The sequence below is a fragment of the Pteropus medius genome, unplaced genomic scaffold (assembly GCF_902729225.1).
Source record: "Pteropus medius unplaced genomic scaffold, Ma_sr-lr_union100, whole genome shotgun sequence".
In the NCBI taxonomy this organism is placed as follows: Eukaryota; Metazoa; Chordata; class Mammalia; order Chiroptera; family Pteropodidae; genus Pteropus; species Pteropus medius.
Genome location: NW_024352783.1, coordinates 8374882 through 8394503, shown reverse-complemented (window position 1 = coordinate 8394503; position 19622 = coordinate 8374882). Strand labels below are relative to the sequence as shown.

General features: G+C 48.6%; 1 protein-coding gene across 2 annotated transcripts in view; it reads right to left on the bottom strand.

Moving 5' to 3' along the window:
* Positions 1-1142: 1142 nt before the first annotated feature.
* ALDH3A1 (aldehyde dehydrogenase 3 family member A1) overlaps positions 1143-19622 on the bottom strand; it is a 33646-nt gene continuing 15166 nt past the window's right edge. The window contains exons 2-12 of one of the 2 annotated variants that reach the window (XM_039847491.1): positions 11310-11359; positions 7560-7726; positions 5745-5976; positions 5172-5257; positions 4720-4928; positions 3986-4103; positions 3355-3496; positions 2557-2723; positions 2008-2107; positions 1470-1600; positions 1143-1359 (exon numbers count right to left, since the gene is read on the bottom strand). In XM_039847491.1, the coding sequence (XP_039703425.1) occupies positions 1345-1359; positions 1470-1600; positions 2008-2107; positions 2557-2723; positions 3355-3496; positions 3986-4103; positions 4720-4928; positions 5172-5257; positions 5745-5976; positions 7560-7726; positions 11310-11355 (1413 nt within the window). In that variant the 5' untranslated portion in view covers positions 11356-11359 and the 3' untranslated portion in view covers positions 1143-1344. Of the gene's footprint in view, positions 1360-1469; positions 1601-2007; positions 2108-2556; positions 2724-3354; positions 3497-3985; positions 4104-4719; positions 4929-5171; positions 5258-5744; positions 5977-7559; positions 7727-10459; positions 10528-11309; positions 11360-19622 lie in introns of those variants that run through there. The other variant, XM_039847492.1, reaches the window with a different exon arrangement.

Here is a 19622-nt window from a genome sequence, read left to right as displayed (position 1 = left end):
TCTGCCCAGCCTCTACCCCTTCCCCTCACTAGAGTGGATGCAGCACAGGTCACAGCTTAAAGGCTTCTTGGGTTGTATTTGTTTTTGTTTTGGGGGGTGTATTAAATAAGATGTGAGATACTAGAGACTAGGAATGATCTAGCACAGAATGGGGACTGTTTCATAAAATCGGAAACAAAAAAATACTAGATACTAGAGACTAGGAATGATCTAGCACAGAATGGGGACTGTTTCATAAAATCGGAAAGAGGAAAGAGAGGGTAATTACAAGTGTGAAGGTTAGGAGCAGGCAAGGTTGGAAGAGTCAGGGGTCCTGGCCAAATGGAGGCCTTTGCTAGAAACAAGGACACTTGGTACAGTCATAGGAGGGACAGGCAGCTGGGGGTGAGGGCCCCAAGGCAGGGCCTGGCACACCTTGTGTGTTGGCTGTGCTTCACAGTAAAATCTCCTGTGAGCACCATCACACTCATTCCAAAGATTGGCCAGCCGTAGCTGTCACACCAGCTGCTGGGAGGGAGTACCTGCTTAGGGACCTAGCAAGCAGGCCAGCTTCGGCAGGCCTCTCCCCACCCACCCCCACTTATCTGCTAGCCAGACTGGGCTGATTTTTGACTTCTGCTCTGACTAAAGCCCTGCTTCAGACTGTCCTCACTAGATCCCTTCCAAGTTCATCAGGTCCCTAAGGCCAGACCCCTGGACCTGGTTGCTGCCTGACAAAGAGCTGTCGGGCACTATGGATCCTGAGGCTAACCTGGCTTCCTGTTCTTCTGTCTCCAGGAGCAGCACTCTGAAATCACCTGTGAGGTTTCGTGAGACTACTTTGTGGTCTCATTTAGGGACCCCTGCCCTAGACACCAAATCTAATTTGAGAGGAGCACATTGGCCCTTAGTTTCTAAGTCATCAAGGCTCAGCCTCCTTGGTCACCCCACTGCTAGAGACAGTGGAAATGGAGCTGAAGTTCCAATGTCTAGATGGAAGACAAATGCCTCCTCCTTGACACCAGTGCCTCCTGCTGTGAGGCCCCAGGGATAATATGAGGCCTTGAGGAGCCCTTCACTGCTTTCAGGATGATAACAAGGTAGGGGGATGGAATGGACTAGAGAGGATGGGTGGGTGTAGGGCTGCAAAAGAAGCATGAGTACACACTCATTCATTCACTTGGAAAACTTTATTGGTCTTACATGTCGAGCCAGGTGGCGAGGACTTGGGGAGGTGAGGGCTCGGGTCAGAATGGGCTTGGGGGCATGCACTGATCCACAGAGGAGCAAGAGGGGGTGCTCCAGGAGCAATTCTCTGAGGGGCTGGAGGGCACAGCACAGGGAGGCCAGGTGCATACAGTGGCTTCAGTGACGGGTCATCTGTGAGGAAGATACAGTGGGCAGTGAGGCCCTCATCCTGTGTAGGCCCAGAAGCTCCTAGCAGTCTGGTCTTCCTGACAGTCCCCACCCCCCTCTCCCCCACCTCTCACCTTTGCCAGGTTTGCGGGGTATCTGCCTTTGAGGGGCTCCTCCTTCAGCAGAGACCTCACTAGGCAGGAGCGGCGGTGGGAGAAGGTCTCGAAGCTGTGCTTGCCGTGGTAGCATCCCATGCCGCTGTGCCCTGTAGGGAGGAGTCACTCAGGCCCAGGAAGCCCCGCAATGCCCAGACCCTGCATACAACTAATCCTCCCAGGGGTAGCTGATCCCTGGAGCACCTCTCCCTACCTCAGTGTCCACACTGGAGACAACAGAGAGAGTGCCCAAGACAAATTTAATCCCAGCTATGCCATTAGATGGTTGTCCAGCTGATATTGCCTCTTTCAGGGCCTCTGTGAAACAGGCCCAGGGCACCAGATGACCTTTAGGGCCCTTTAGAGTCTCAAGGTTAAGTGTGGCTGATGGATATGCTGGCAGAGGCCAGAGGCCCACACAAGAGAAGTTAGTGGGAGTCTGAGGCCCAGGGCTGCTCCGGCCCTTTCTGAACACCTGCAGGGAGCAGGTAGACAGTGAGCTCTACCCCAGACTCACCCACACCCCCGAAGGGCAGAGAGTGCACGGAGATATGGACAATGACGTCGTTGGCCGTCACTCCACCACTCGATGTCTCTGCAATCATCTTCTTAATCACCTGCAATAGCCCCCATTCCCGGGCTTCAGTATCCTACCTCAAAACATCCCAAGCCCCTCTCTGTGTGTGTCCTGGAACCTCAAGGTTATGAGCTGGTGGAGGCAGCGCCCCAGCTGCCGTCTGCACCCTTGAGGCCCTGTTGGTGTCTCCCATTCTACCCACGTATCAAGTATTGGGTAGGGAAATAAAACAGCAACAGTTCCCATGACTGAATGCAGGGCACTACGTTGATGATCATCTCATTCAATGTTCTGGGTGGATGTTACTGTCCTGATTTCAGAGCTGAGAAGAAAGGGGCTCAGAAAGTTTAAGTAACTTGTCCAAGGTCACACAGCAGTAAATAGGGAAGCTGGGATTTGAAACAAAGTCTATGGACCCTTGGATCCTGTTTGCATGAGTGCTGTGCCTGGGAGCCCCAGGACCCTGGCAGAAGGGCACCCCAGGACCACCTTGTCGTTTTGGGAGAACACATAGAGAGCCAGGGGCTTCTCGCGCTGGTTGATGAATTGGATGGCCTCCTCCAGGCTGCGCACACAGACGATGGGCATTATGGGCCCAAAGATCTCCTCCTGCATCACCCGGGACTGGGGGTCCACATCCGTGAGGATGGTGGGGGCTGAAGAAGGAAACAAGCCAGAGTCAGCTGGTGCTGAGACACTCACTCATGCAGTGAGTCCAGGGTTCCTCCTTCAATTCCTTTACAAATGAGGCTGCCAAGGCTTAGAGAAGGGCAAGGCCTCCCACCCACCCAGGCTCCATCCTGGAAAACCTTGGGGAGAACAAAGGACTAACTTGTATGAGAGGGAGCCTGGGGTCTCTGCACCCCACATACGAGGCCTCCTTGATGGAGTTCTTTGGTCTCCTGGCAAATTGGAAGCTACGTGGGGCCCATTCAGTGACCCTCAAGCCTAAGCACTGGGGCCAGCCTCCAGCCTACACACACCAGCAGCTCTTGTGGCCTCTATCTGAATCCCCTGCTGATGCTGCAGGGGTTGGGAGGAGATGAAGCTGCTCTCTGGGCCTTGTGGGGAGAGGGGCTTCTGGGCTGAGATGGGGCTTCCCAGGAACTGTGCCAAGCCCCTGCCCACCAAGAGACCCAGAGCCAATCCCAGGCCCACTGGCGAAAGCAATTTATTCCCTCCATGGAGTTGTCTGCACTTCAAATATCTGTGCCCGCTAGCTGCCAATTTTCAGGAACCCTAGCAGCCCTGGTAGGTGGTGCTCTTCCAAAGGATGAGTGCACGCACCTATGTATAGGGTGGCCATGTCCCCGGTGCCACCATAGGCGACCCTCTGGCCCTCCATGAGGCCCATCACCCTCTGGAAGTGCTGGGAGTTAATGATTCTTCCATAATCACGAGACTTTTTGGCATCGTCCCCATAGAACTCCTGTGGAAAAGAGGTGACAGGCTTCAGGTAAGGACACGACCAAAGGCTACAAGGTTGCTAGTGACCCCGGCCTGGGAGAGCACACAGGCACCATCGGGCCAGTGCAGTGGAGGATGGCACAGCAACACCAAGAACTACTGGCCTGCCACAACATCTGGGGTGCTCCACAATTTTCATGACATATAAAGTACTGTGAGACAGCACTGTCTGAAAGAAATATTTGCAAAGCTGTCTGGACATCACATGACATTCCTTGTGTGTGTGCTCACAGAAAGGAAAACATACCAACAAGTTAGTAGTGACTCTTTGGGTGGTGGGATTCTGGGTGGAGCATTTTTTCCTTCTTTATACTTTTTGATCTTTTCCAAATTATCTACAGTGAGCATAGATTACTTTTATGATCAGAAAAAAAAATCCAGTATTTTCTAAAGTCTACACCCACCTCTCTACCTTGTAGCCTCTCACTCATTCCCGTGGGCCAACACTCACTTTCAGGGACCTTTTGAGCTTCTCTACAATTTGGTTCTGGATGGAGGGATCACAGAGGATGTAGTCAGGAGCAATGCAGGTCTGGCCGCAGTTCATGAATTTCCCCCAGGCAATGCGTCTGTGAAAATACCAGATTAGACTGTATTCTTCTAGGCAGGAGGTTATTCCATTAGCTCAGGATCAAGGCTCAAGGGGCTGAGTGCAGGAGGACAGCTCTCTGGTGGGCAGAAGACAGGAGCTATGAGCTTTCCAGCAGGAGAGCTCCCTAAGCAGCCCACTGGCTTTCAGATTCTGGACTGAGCAGACCTGTGTCCCTGACCATGTTCACAGGGGCCTGTGGTACCGCACATCTTAACCTCACCAGTGACTGGTGAGAGATTTCAGGGGCGGACTTTGTGCCCCTCCGTTCATGCTCTCGAGTCCTGCACAGCCAGGTGTCACTGCTGCTGAGGGTCCCACACTCCGGAAGGCCATGCATGTGGGATATGGAAGTTGGACAGAGCTCTGGTTTGACCGCTCTTCTGCAGGAAGTCTTCCTGGACTGACCTCACCCCTTCTGTGAATGTGGTATTCCCCTCCCTTTGCCCTCCCTCCCCAAAGCTCCTGCCCAGGACTGCAGGCACAATGGGGGCAGGGACAATGTCTGTGTTACTCAGAGTGGAACTACAGTCTGCTTGAGTTAGAAGGCAGCCAGAATGGCCACTCCAGCTCAGATAGGCACCAAGCCTGCTCACCTGCAGGCAATGTCCAGATCACAATCCTTGTCCACATAACAAGGGCTCTTTCCCCCCAGTTCCAGTGTGACAGGGGTCAGGTGCTTGGCTGCAGCTGTCATAATAATCTTCCCAACATTGGTGCTCCCGGTGTACAGGATGTGGTCGAATCTGTCCTTGAGCACCTCCGTAGTCTCCGGGATTCCCCCTTCGATCACCGGGTACAGATCCTTTTGTGTGAGGAGAGAGGCGAAGCTCAGAAAAGACCACAGCCCCTCCTCACCCTGCCCAAGGAAGCCACTTCCAAGTAGACCCCCTGTCCTGGCTCAGGGGCTCTGTTCACCCCAATGGGAGAGGACGGCTATCCTCACCCCTACCTGTACCAGGGACCCTTGCTGCAAGAAGTCTCTGTCTCTCAACCTCAAAGACCTGGCCCCAACACAGTTCTCCTTATACCCTGGAGAGCACTTCACCTTGTCCAGGTACTGAGGGATGATGGTGGCCAGCAGGCTCGACGTGTTCCTGCTCAGCTCTGAGGGCTTGATGACCACTGCATTCCCTGTAGAGCACATGGAGTCAGAGTGGCCCTACCTCAATGCTCTGCCCTCCCAGTGACCAAGCCTGGAGACCCTCTCCACCTTCTATGTCCTCCGAGGAGTGAGTAAAAGAGTTACAGGCACACACCACAGGAACTGCACCATCTGCCCCATGCAATTGATGAGATGTGGGAGAAGGAAGAAGGGGAGAGAAATGCTCTGCACCTGAGCAGAGCGGGCCAACTGGTAAGAAAACCCTAATCCATCTTATCTGAGAGCTGCCTAGCCCCATACACACGGACAGGCAGGGGTACTATATGGACATGTGAGCCTGCCTGGGCCTCAGGCAGAAAGCCTGGCTAAATAGTTTGGTCCCTGCAATCTCCTGTGAAAGACAGACTCATCAAACCACTACCTGACACCAGGACCCATCTTCTCGAAGGCCTGAGCCCCTGGCTCTACTCCACAGCGGAGGATGGTGAGCCTCCCCCAGAAAGGGGCCCATGGTACCTGCAGCAATGGCGCCGACCATGGGCTGAACGGTGATGCTGAAGGGGTAGTTCCAGGAGCCTATGATGAGGACCACACCCAGGGGCTCCGAGTGGATGTAGCATTCATCCTGCTGGGTGTGGGCAGTCTTCTCCATGGGCTCATCCGCAACCCACTCAGGGAGCTTCTTGATCACGTACTCGATCTCCTCCAGGCTATACACCATCTCCTCATGGTATGCATTCCATTCGTTCTATGGTGAGACGGCTCCTGTGAGCTCACTGGCCCCAGAGCGCTGAACAGGAAGTCACCAGGGCTGGCTATATGTGGGTCTTGGCTTACTGCTCCTTAGCTTTGTGACCCGAAACGACCTGCCTACCCTTTCCTAACCTCAGTCTCCCAATCTGCAAAATGGGAGCATGATCTGTACCTTCTAGGGCTGATGAGTGGGCATGTTGAACAGAGCTGGGCTTGCTCAGCTGCCAGGGTGATGAGACACATTCCACATGGGCTCCCAGGGGGCTGGGCCAGAAAAGGGACACGAGGCACAGAGCTGGAGAGCAGCCATGAGAGTGGTGGGTCTGCAAGGGCCCTTTTCTGCCAGTACTGGGGGTCCAGGCAGGTTTGCATATGTCCCGTTGAAGGTACCTGAAGGGATGGCAGGTCTGGCCAGTGATTTGAGCGTCATTAGTGATCCGAGGGGAACCGAGCCAGTGAGTGTCTGGGAATACTTATAGATTAAAATGACACTTGAACCCAAGACAGAGCCCTAAGAAGACCACCTTCAAGAAGTGGATAAAGGAAAGAGGCAGCCAGAGAGAGTTAGGAGAAAATTCAGGAGAAATTCAGCCAGGGGAAGGAGGGAGTGGGTGCTGAGATCCTCCTGGAGTGGTGGGGAGGCAGCAGTGTGCAAGGGCGGGGAGAGAGGAGCTGCAGACAGCATAACATACTATACTTAATACACAAAGCTCTTCCCTGAACTTTGGCTGTGAAGAGCAAAACAGAGTTGTTAAGTCAACAGAGTGGGTTCTCTAGTCTATTTTTTTGTTTTGTTTGTTTTAAGATGAGAAACCTTGAAAGATTTTTAAAACACAACAGCAAAGGGCCCTCTGCCCTTCTCCAAGGTCATAGCAGGCCCCCAATATCTCGGAGGCAGCAAGGTGAAGGGTTTAAGAATTTGAAGGTGTCTGATTTTGCTCAGGGTAAAGGATGGATGTGGGAGGTGGGGGTGGGGTGGGAGGGAAGGAAGATGCCATGCAGAACAGGTGTGCTTTGGGGTGCTAAGCTGTGCTGTTCCCGTGTACAGAACCAGGTGGCCCTGGGTGAAGCTGAGGGCTGGAGGAATGAGAAGACCAGAAGTTGGGGATGTCATGCAGGAAGGAGATGGTTTAAACGGGTAGCCTCCTGCTCCAAGATGGATAGAAAAGGAAAGGAAGCCAGGAGAGAATGGCAGACAGATGAGAGAAAAGAAGCTGCGGTTCCTACGCTGGAACACGGGGACCTGGGGCTCCTAATCCTGAGGAGGTAGCGGGAGGTGGGCCCCACCTCAGCGTCTGATGGTTTCAGCCGCACTTTCCTCTATAAAAGGGTCCTGACACTCGCAGAGGGTTTTGAGGACTAAGTGTGGTTTCATGTAAAGAGCTGCGCGCCGAGCTCCAGACGCACAGCAGATGTCCTACAGGCAAGCAGTGACTGTTCCTATTCCTGTCCCATCCTTGCCCTCCGCGCTCTGGCGCCCGAAAGTCCCGCTGTCCCAAGGTAGCCGTGGCTCCTTGCTGGGAGGGCGGTGCTGCCCTTTGGGATGTGTGTGTGTGGAGATGGGGGCGGGGGGAGCACCTTGTGGAGGTCGGCCATCAGAGCCTCCGCGATGTCCTTTTCCCGCTCCTTCATCATGCGCCGCAGTCCCTCCAGCTGCTGGATCCGGAACTGCAAGGGGCGAGTTCTGCCCGAGTTGAAGGAGGCTCTGGCCCGCTGCACGACTTCGCTGATTTTACTCATGGTGCCTGGGGAGAGGCAGCACCTTGGAGCAGGGTAGGAGGACGGGCTGCACCCTGGCTCCCACCCTGTCTCTGAAACCTGGGGGTCCCAGGGCAGCACGCTCACTGCTCCTCCAACCCATTAATTGTATAGAAAGAGGAGGATCTCCCCAGGGACGCTGGGAAAATGGCATTCTTTTGCCTTCTCAGTTCCCTACCTCAGATGTCTGGACCCTTCTGGCCTTCTGCCCCCCTGAGCAGAGACAAACACATTTGCAGTTAGGGCCAAGAAGCAGTGACACGCAATTCTAAGTATAATTGCCCATGGTGAGCTCTTAGCAGTGCGCTGTGGCAGGCCTGTCCTGGAGCCTTTTACTTCCCACTCCTGCCTCTACCTGTTTGCAAAGCTGGTGACACTCCCAGACAAACACTCCAAGAGATCTGCACACGCAGCCCTGCCACTTTCTAGATTAGATTGGGTGGCACAGGTTGCGATTCCACACTCAAGCTGATCAAAGAAAACCCAGTGTTAAAATATCTGCACCACCGCTGTCTAAGCAATTGTTCCCAAAAGCTCTGGTTGCTTGGCAGACTGAACCAGACTTGATCTCTAAACCAATGTGTGTCTGTAACACCTGTGGGACACAGAGCGAATGCCAGCAAAGGTCTTGCAAAGTTTCAGATTTTCACATGGAAGTGGAGAGGAGATTCCTGCTATGGGTGCAAGAAACCATACTCGCTGATTGGGATAGCTCTTCCTGGGAGCCGTTTAGCAAAAAAAGCCTTTAAAAAATATTTCTTGACATTATAGATCCACATTAAGAAGCTTATAAAAATTGCAACATTTCTAAACACTCATAAATAAGAAAGTTCATCAGGTTTGTTTATAACAGAGAGATACTGGAAATATCCTAAGTCTCTATCAGCAGAAGACAATTTAAATGAACTATGCTGCACCTATGTGATGGCTGATTATGCCATATTTAGGAGAGAGACAGAGCAAGTGTGGCAGCATCTTTATAAGGGCATTTTCTCTGTGCCAGATGTGTCCCTCCTCATGAGGGATAAGGAAAAAACAGGTTACAGAAAATAGGTACACTGGGTGTGGATGTGTGTGTGTGTGCACATGCAAGAAAAGACCAGACTAGCAGCCCCCACGTATGGTGAATTAGCAGTGATCTTTGTTTTGATCTTCTGTAGTGTTTGACTTTTGCGCAATGAGCTTGCATCTTTTTAAAATATTTGTTAATTTTTTGAATAAAGATAATCTGTAATAGGTAATCATGCTCATGGTAGAATATGTAAAAGATACAAAAAAGGGGGCGCAGAGAAAAGTAAGTCTCCCTTCTTCCTTCTCCTTCAGCGATTCCTTGCTGTCTGCCCAAAGGTATTCTACCCACTTTCAGACACTGCATAACTTCTAACATCAGAAGAAAAGGAAAAAAAAACACAATAAGGCTATTTCCACTTTATAAAAAAATTATATATATCATGTACAATATATGTATATCTGCCACATATATAATATATGGTACATATTATATATTATATATGTATATAAATATAAGTATATATGGTATATATACTAAATGTTATATATATATGGGATGAATAATATACGGTATATATTATTATCTATGGTATATATAATTTTTTTGAAAAATAGAAATAGCCTGTGTGTGTATGTGTGTGTGTGTGTGTGTGTGTGTGTGTGTGTGTGTATACCATTTGAATTCCAGCAAGTTGTTTCTGATTCCTTCCACTGCCTCTCCTCTCCATGGTGCTGACCCCCACCTGAGGTTTTCTGCACAGAGATGAGGTCCCTGCTGGCACCCAGGGTGCCCTCATCTTGGAGGTGCCACGGACCCCTCCCTAGGTCTGACAGGAGGCTGAAGGGAGCCCTCTCACTGGGACCCTTTGGCCCGCTGACCATGACCCCAGCCACACAGCCCTGCAGGAAGGTCCTCCCTAGCCTTGTGTGGTCAAATCAGGACAGCAGACTCTGGCCATGGGTCACCAAGTCAGGCATCTCAGGGTGGAAGAGCCTGGTGTGAGTGAGACAGGGTGGGCCGGCACCCCAGCTCCAGCATTCAGAAATGCATGGTCCCTGAGAAGGAGCTTCCCTGGGCCTCTTCCATGGCAGCATTTATAATAGTGCAGCCTCACAGTTACTACAAAGATTAATGGAGCCAGAAATCATCTAACGTCGTACCTAGCACCCCAATGGGAGCCAATGGAGTCCACCTTCCTGCCTCCTTGTATCCTGTCTGCCTCACCTGTGCCAGCTTTGGCCCTGGGTGTCCTGGTGATCGGCTGCCCCTTCATCATCCCCTTTGATCCTCAAAAAAACTCCGCAAGAAGAAACCATTATGAGGGCATTTTGTAGAGGAGGAAAGTGAGGCCATGTCTTTTTCTCACAGTTAACAAGTGACAAAGTCAGGATTTGAACACATTTCTATCTCTATCTTCCTCTCATGCTTTTAACTACTGGGCTCTGCTGCCTTCCAGGGGAGTGAATTAGGGATTCTCACCCATCATCCCCTTGGCCCACTGCTCCTTGGATTTCCAGGTTCTCTACCTCCCAGTTCTGGGGCATGGCAGAGCTGCCAGAGGTGGGCTTTGGACCCTCCCGGGGGAGAGGGGTGGGTAAGACCAGCCACAAAGATGGACCTTACTCCTAGTGCAAGTTTCACCTAGATGTTCCCACCTAGGAAAAAAAGAAAGAAGAAAGAAAGGAAGAAAGAAAGAAAGGAGGAGTACCTTTGACACAGCCTCTCCCAGTGGCTGGAGCTCCTGGAATAAACATCAGCCTAGAGGAGACATATTTAATGACCCTCCTCTTCACCCCTCAGCCCTGGCATCCCTGCCTAGGAAGGTTATATAACAAGACCAAAACAATATTCAAATGTGGGGTGTAGCATAATCAGGGCCTCTGTTCCCTTTGAGCCCCAGTTTGGCGGATTAGGCCTTGGGTTGTCTGATTTTGTTCCATTCTAAAATGCAAGAATGTGTCTTTGAAGGCATGGGTAGGGCTCACATCCAGTCTTCAAAAGGAGCTCATGCATCTGTTTGCCTTGGGCGTAGGGGCTGCTGATTGATTCAACCTGGCCTAGCCCTCTTCCAAAGTGCAATTGCCAGATGCTGTTCTACCAATTTTTCCGGTTACATAAGATCAGCAGTAGGTGAGGTACAAGTTATGATAAGTGTGCACACAGCTCCCTGAATATGCACCACAGCAGAGGCACATTCTCATCCCGCCCCCCTCTCTGCCATGTGCACTGGTGCCAGGGCCTCATCGAGGCAGAATCTCCAACCCTGGATAGCTGTAAGCCAGGGGACTTTCTCCACACATGGATCTGCTATCTTGTTGAATAGCAGAGAAGAGGGCCAGAAACCAATAATAACTGCCCCTTCTGTGGGGTCATCCAGAAAACCAGATGTGCTTGGGAAGGAAGGAATCTGGAAGCCCCTTTCCCCATTATTTAACAGATGTTTGCTGCCCATCCACTCTGTGCCATGCAGTGGGGATGGAGGGAAATGTGGAAAAACACAGCCAGTCACAATGCATACCTCCTTGCTGCCATGGACTCTTGGCCTCCTCCTCACCTACCTGCAGGCTGTTCTCCATCCAGCATTTGGGTGTCCTTGCTTCCCATTTCACTAGGAAGGAAACAAAGATTCCCCATAAAGGTCTACGAGATCCTAAGGATATGTTCTTCCCCTCCCCTCTCTATCCACCCACATGGCTCTGCTCAAATATTGTATAAAATAGCACCAACTCCTCAACATCACTCTGTGTCCTCTTCCTCCAGAGCATTTATCACCCTCTAATGTACTATTTGTCTACTTATTTTGTTTGCTACCTGTCACCCCTTACCCATCTAGAATTTGATTTTTCCCTGCTATAATCCTTTAGCACCTAGCACAGTGTCTGGCACATAGTAAGTGTTCAATAAGTATTTGTTGAATGATAGAGTAAACCAAAAATTTTAAAACAATATGAAAACTGTAGCAATTGGAATAGGCACACGATGCTACAAGAACTCGGATGAAGTGTCCCATGGGAGGGAAACAGTGCCTGAGCTGAATGAGAGGAATTTAGACAAGGAAGAGCAGGAGGACTTGGAATGGCAAAAGCAAAAGCACAGAGGCCGGAAACAAAGTCGTGTGTCCACTACCGTTAATAATAGGTGTAACATATACACTGCTACTAGCAGGAGGTGAGGGGCTAGATGAGGCTCTCGGTAGCAGGGGGCTCCTTGAGGCCTGTAGGTTGGGCCAGGCTGTGGGGGTGAGGGAGTATGAAGGAGCTTATCATAGAGAACTATGTTCGAGATCTTCGTTTTTAGGGAAGCCCTCTTAATAGGGCACAGTCTTAATAAGGTTCAGACTGAAAGCTGTAGCTTCTAGTAAAGGAGATAAGAAATTACAAGACCCCAATCTAGACTAACAGAGTGAGAAACATACCAGAATAGCAGAAGGCAACACTGGCAGGATCTGGTGCCTGGGGTAGGTGGTAGGAGGAAGGTGGGGCATCCTCTGAGGTGGGGAGGAGCAGGTAGATAGACCAGATCTCTTGTGTCAACCTGGAAACCACTGCCCTCTCCCTGGCTTTTCTGGTGGTGGCACCTGATTATCTTTGGAAATGACCTTTCCTCTTTTCTTCAGATTCAATGTGGTGGTCCAACAAGGTGCTCTGGGGCAGACTAGCCAGGGTGAGTGTGGGCCCCCACGAAGTTGCCAGCAACATCTTGAATAGAGGATAGGGTGGAAGGCCCAAGGCCAAAGGAGCTGACTCATTATGACAGTAGCTCCCTGGAGAGATGAGTCTCTCAGCCGCTTGCTAGGTTCCCTACATCTCTGGCCCCGACCCTGCCCAAGTCTGATGTTCAGCTCCTTCTTCAGTTCAGTGGAAATCTTCACCCAACTGCTGAACACTGAACATGACCAGCTGCATGTCCTTAGATAAGTTATTTAATTTCTCTGGGCCTCAGCTTCCTCATCTGGAAAATGGTATTAAAAAAAGAAGCTGAGAGATGAGCCCCCGGAACCTCTCTCTTCTTGGTTCTTGGGCCCACCCCCACTGCCCCTTCCATGAGATTCCTCTGCAGTTTTCACTGCTTCTAAGGCACCTTCATCCATCCCATTTCCTCCTTCATCTTTCAGCATAAAGTTGACCTCCCTGAGGAGAACCATGGAAGCAACTGGAAAAAACAAACAAAGGCAACGATGACTATGTAAACTGATTAAACCAGTACCTGGCATACAGACAGCTTTGTATAAATGTTTGTGTTGTTGCTATTGTTACAAGTAGCAGCTTTTAAGGCCTGCAAGTATGGAGCAAGGAGCCTTGAAACTTGTTTAAATCTATGGAGAACAAAATCTTTAGATTTTTAAATTTTTTTATTGTTATTATTTTGGTTAAGTTTCAGTTCTGGCATAGTTTGAGTTGTCATAGAAAGTGTTTCAGATACATGCTTTCCAGATTTTAATCTTTGCAAGCCCTAATATTTCGCCTCCAATGCTTCATCCCAACCCTGGTCGTCACCTCTCTCTCCAAGGCTATTGTCATTGCTGCCTGTCTCCTCTCTCTGAATACATGCTCACCTCTCCGTGATATCTTCTCCAAAAAGCTGCCAGAGGGACCTTTGAGCAATGAACGCCTGAGCCTGTCTCTCTCCCATTAACATCCTTCATTAGCTTCCTACTGCTCTTAAGAAAAAAACTCCCATGGTCTTTGATATCCTGCATAGTCTGACTCCTGGCTGCCTCATCACCCTCATTTTGTACCACTTCCCAACATTTTCACTACATTCCAGTTCACTGGCATTCCTTGAATAGGCCAGGTGATTTTCTACCTCAGGGCCTTTGCACATGCTATCCTTTCCCTGGAACTCTTCCTCATCTACTCTGCACCATGGTAACTCTTATTCCTGGTCATATCTCAGCTTCTCTGACATGCCGACCCCAAATAATACTGTTCTTACTTCGAGGAACCTGTCACAAATTGCAATCATATATTTGTTTGTGTAACTATTTGTTGATTATTTTTCTTCGCTCCTTGTCCCCCTGCAGACTGGAATTTCCATGAAGCCAGTGATCTCAACTATTGTTCAATACACATATCCCCAGTACTTGGCACAGTGCCTGACATAGAGGAGGCCTCAGAAGATAATGGAAACAGGCCAGTGCACCAAATCATCCTGCTTGCGGGGCTGGACAGAGTCTAAGCCAAGACCGAGAGAAATTATCAATCATTTGGCAAGAAGATTCAGCAAATTCACCTAAAACTAACAACAAAAAAAATTTAAATAAATCAAAAATTTGGCTGAAAAGTTACTCTGCTTAAATTTCAAGGAACGCTTAGGTTAGAAATAGATGTCAGGAGGGGAAAACCACTTTCTTTCTAAGAGCAGAAGGGAAAAACTTAAGCAGTTAGTCTGGGATTATGTCTCTCCTTTCTGTTAAGAGAGTGGGAAGAGGGAGAGAGGCCTGGACACACAGGACACGCAGAAACAGTGTCCAGACTGTGGAGAATACAGCCCCGACCTTGTTTCTAAGCTGAAGCGACCAGGGCTGGATAGCCTGGGAGCCACAAGAGGATCTGACATGCAGCTGAGGTCATGGGCAGGATAGCAAACTACCCCACCTGGCTGAGACTGCCTATCCAAGTATGGGAGGTGTCCTTTGAGGTGAGGTAGGAAAGCTGTTTGGAATCAGAATTTTGAAATAAAGCCTGTGTATGACAAGATCCTGAGGTGCCCTTCAGAAACTTGAAACTGCAAGTTGAACACATAAACTCACGCACAACTCCTCTTGTGGAAGGACAGAGACTCCACTGTGTGCATGTGGTGGAACATTCAGAAACACCCACAACTCCAGCTAAAATGGAACTCTCTCCAGGTGCAGGCCTGGCAGGTGACCCTAATAAGTGGAAATTAAGCACTTGTTTGGAGGAAGACCATTTGACCAGAAGGGGCTGTGGGCCGGAACAAGGAGCATCTCAGAAGTTAGCATTGGCAGAGTGCCTCCCAGCTCAGGTCTGGAGAGCAGACTCCTGGCTAAGCAGGCTCGGCCTGGCAAGGGGCCCCATCCCACTGCAGGTTAGGCCACCAAGGCTTGTGCAAATTGATAGCATGCCCTGGTTCCCACACCACGCCCACAAAGCTACCTTCCCATACTCTGGCCTCTCCAGTCATTTGCAAACAGGGAGAGGGTGCTCTGGTACTGTGGACTCAGCAGTTATTCTCATTATTGTCAATTGAAAAATTGTCATTTCTGATAAGATTTGGCCACCCTGTACGTTATCCACATGGGCAGAACCTGCCATTAGGCTGACTCATTTGTGAGTACACTGCATTGGCCTCTTGGTTTATCTCTATGAGCTCAGGTAACATCTACCCTGCCCCAGACAATAGATCCAGCTCTCGTCCCGCTGATGCAGGCAAACTACTGGGCCTGCAAGTCTGTGAGGACCAGATTCTAAACCGTAGTGAAGCGATCAAGACAAATGCCAACTCACCAGAACCTATCTGATGACCCCAGGCTTTAACCTCACCTATTTAAAAAGTACAAGACTAGGTCAGTGGTTCTCAAAATGTGGTCCCCAGATTAATAATATCGGCATCACCTGGAAACCTGTTAGAGATGCAGATTCTACTAAATCAAAAACTCTAGGATGAGGTCCAGCAATTGGTGTTGTAGCAAGTCCTCCAGGTGGTTCTGATGCCTCCAGGTGAAGTTTGAGAAACACTGATTTAAGCAGTTACTGATAACAGTTCACTGAGAGGAGTTCTGTTTGATCTGTGTTTATTTCTTCAATAAACTGCTGTATAAAAATCAAGCTATTTACTCTTTAACATCTGCTACATGTTATAAATTTGTAAATATATTGTGATATTGTGATTTATAACATAATTGGTTTTCATCCACAGTTCCTAGCTCAAAGCTCCCCAAACATTTGGAATTTCCTAAATATTGAGAGTGATAAGGTGTCTCTTGTCATGTCAATGAGGTGACTTTTGGACCCCAACCAAGGATGGGGGCTGGTTGCAAGGAGAATCATGTGATTAGAGAGTTGGAACTTTCAGCCCCATTGCCTGATCTCTGGGGAGGGGAGAGGGGTTGGAGGCTGAGTTCAGTCACCAATGGCCAATGACTTAGTCAATTATGACAATATAATAAAGCCTCCATAAAACTCCAGGAGGACCGCTCTTTGGCTTTCTTTTCCAGAGACCTTCCTGGTTGGGAACACATGGAGATGTGGGGAGAGTGGCGCCCTGGGCAGGCATGGAAGCCCTGCGCCCCTTCCCTAGGCATCTCTTCCATCTGGCTGTTCTTGAGTTATATCCTTTTACAATAAACTAGTGATCCAGTAAGTAACATGTTTCCCTGAGTTTTGTGAGCTGTTCAAGCAAATTAATCAAACCTGAAGAGGGGGTTAGGGGAGCCTATGATTTTTAGCCAGTCAGTCAGAAGTATAGGTAACAACCTGGATTTGCAACTGATATTCTGATTTGGAGGGGGTCATATAATCGGCTAGTCAGAAGCACAGTTAAGAGCCTGGGTTTGCATCTGGCATCTAAAGTGTGTGTAGGTGAAAAGTGGGGATAGTCTTATAGAACTAAACCCTTAACCTGTGGGATCTGATGCTATCTCTAGGTAGATAATGTCAGAATCAAGGTGAATTCTTGGACATGCTGCTGGTGTCTGAAAATTGTTTTTTGATGTGAGGGCACCACCTCCCCCTATGTTGAATTGGGTCTGGGAACTTAGTTCAATATATATTTACAGAATTATATTTTGTAATTAAATAAAGCTGGGTAGATTCATGATAATGATGTGAACATAAGATTTTATAATAGTATGTGTCACAGAATTCAGTTTACATTTTTCAAATGGCCAAGGAGCTAGGACTTTATAATAAATTGTTCTGAGGAGCAAATAAAATGTTTTTACTGTCTAACAAGAGTTACCAGATAATGGCAAGTGTTATGTCAGTTCTGGGGATGCTTGTGATCATCATGGCCAGCACTTACTGAGCATTTACCGTGTGCTATGACTGAAGGTATGGTACCTTTGATCATAATCCTACAAGGAAGATGTTATTACCTGCATTTTATAGAAGGAAGAACAGAGGCTCATGAGAAATTTGGTCCAGGCCTTCACAGTTTATAGGTGGCAGAACCAGGACTTGAACCCACACTTGATAGACACCAAAGTACAGGCTCAGTCGCCAAATCCATCTTGTCTCCCTAAGATGGGACCCAACAGGAAGCAACATAGTCCATGCCTGTTTCTCAGAATGGGGCCCCTTCAGTCTTCCTTCCAATGTACTCAGTTTCATTACACAGATGGATCTAACCAACCTGAGGATCTGATTCCTCAGGCCTGGGCAGATTAGATACTGTGGATAGAAAGAGGAAATATGAGGGAGAGGAACTGCTGTGAAAAGCAGTAAGGAGAGATGCTGATCAGAAGAAATGATTCCATTTACAATAGCATCAAAAGAAGAAATAAATGTAAATATAAATTTAACAAAAATTGAAGAAAAAAGTGCAAGACTTGTACACTGAAAACTGTAATACATTGTTGAAAAATTAAAGAAGATCTAAGTAAACAAAAAGAGATCCTTTATTCATGAGTTGGAAGACATAATATTGTTAAGATGATAACATTCCTCAAACTGATTTATAGATTCAGTACAATTCCCATTACAACTCCAGCTGGCTTTTTTTTTTCAGGAATAGTAAAACTGATCTTAAAATTCATATGTAAATTCAAGGGACCCAGACTAGCCAAAACCATCTTGAAAAGAAGAATAAAGCTGGAGGGCTCAATTTCAAAACTTACACTAGAGCTACAGTAATCAAGACTGTGATGCTGACATAGAGATAGATATATAGATCCGTGGAATAGAACTGAGACTCCAGAAATAAACCCTTACATTTATGGCCAATTGATTTTTCACAAGGATGCCAAGATAATTCAATGAGGAAAGAATAGTCTTTCCAACAAACGGTGCTGGGACGACAGAATATCCACATGCAAAAGAATGAAGGTGGATGCTTATCCCACACCACATGCAAATATGACCACAAAATGGATCATCAAGTTAAATGACCACAAAATAGACCATCAAAAAAATAGAATAAAATAAAACAAACAAAAGCCCATAGGAGTAAATGTTCTTGGGTTAAGCAGTGCTTTTATTCTCCAAACATACTTGTTTTCCTAGTTTAATATATATCAATATAGTTTTGCCTCTGGCCACCACAGTATAGACCATTTAATTTCTAGGTGGGCTGCATTTCTTCTTTCTTCCTTGTTATCCATACACACAGCCTTGGCTCTAATACCTGCAATGGTTCCCCTCTGCAGTCTGCTCTTCGCATTGCCTGGTGGATGCCCTCCTCTTTGCATCCACAGATGTCACCTCCCCACTGAGATCCAGCTGTAGTAACCTCCAGCTGGGTGAGGGTCCTTTACATATGGACTTCTGGATGAGGCACCAATCGTGGGGCTTGCTAACCTACAGAGCTAAATGCCAGGGCTTGGCTAGGGTGAGGATGATGAGGGATGGGTGGGGAGAGCTGGACTTAGCTTCAGCCAACTGCACATCATCTCTGACCTAGGTCCCCCAGCCTGGGTCCTCTCCAACCCTTGCAGTCAGTAGGCAGGCAGGGTCTTGTTCAACAACTCTTAAATGTCCACCAGTGAGCCTCGAGATAACACTTTTTTTTTTTTTTAAATCAGTCAGTCAACTACTATTTACAGAGACTCTCTTTAGAAGGGAATGCAGTGAGCAGAGAGCCCTGAGCCTTCCCCAGCTGCAGCTGCACCTTCTGGGAGAATGCATGAAAGGACTCATAGGGTCTCTTCCTCTCTCTGACTCTGGTCGCAGAGCTTTGGGTCGAAGCTGGAGGTTTGCAGCTGTGGAAGTCAGTGGGAGGCAGAGGAAACCCTCTCCCAAGGATACTGCAGCGGTCTCGTACTCTCAACCTGATCCTCGGATCTTCCCACCGTGCAGGCTCCTAGGAAGTACCCAGAAAGCCAGGGCCTGAGTCAGGACAAAGGGCAGCCCGGTGACCAGATGACATAGGCGAGGGAGCCCATAAGGACAGCAGCGAAGTGCAAGTCATGGTGAGCTAATGCAGCAGCAGCCTGGCAGCAAGCCGGGAGCCAGCCGCAGAGCCCCCGCCCACGGCACAGCCCGCAGGTGCTCCATCTCCAGGAAGGGGAGCGGCTAGGCACGCAAGGGGCGCGCCTGGGCACGCCGCCTCAGTGCCTCGGCTCCCGCACTCTGGCGCCTCCCGGTTTGGGAAGCCGCACCCCGAATCACAGAAAACGTATGGCGCGCATCCCAATCATACATGAAATATACTCTTTACACCAAAAATGGCAAGAATCCGTTTTATTTCTGCACAATAACGCACGGATATAATTCCATAAACATGTATAAATGCGATTAATTTTTTAGAGTAGTCTCTTTCACAGGGCTGTCAGAGCCGGTTATAGGTTCAATCAGCCCGACGGGTGCACAGAGTTTCTGAATGTTTTTTAATCTTGATTTCCGGAATCTCAGTGAGCTGGAACATTTTCACACATGCACTGACAATTTGCATTTGTGTCCTGGAAGCTGCTGTTCTTGACTTGCTTCTTCCATTCTGTTTTCCTTGTCAATGTTTAAGAGTTCTTAGCATTATAGCCATCTGAGATATTGTTATTTTCCTCAATTTATCATTTGTCTGTGGACTTTATTTATGGTACCTTTTGCTATACAAAAGTATTTGTATAGCCAAATAGAACTTTTCTGTTTTAGTTTGGATGAGGAGAGGGCTCTCCGATCCTAGGTTGTTCACCTGATTCTCTAGATGTTCTAGCAAAATTTTTATTGTTTTATTAGTTACTCTGGGTCCATAAA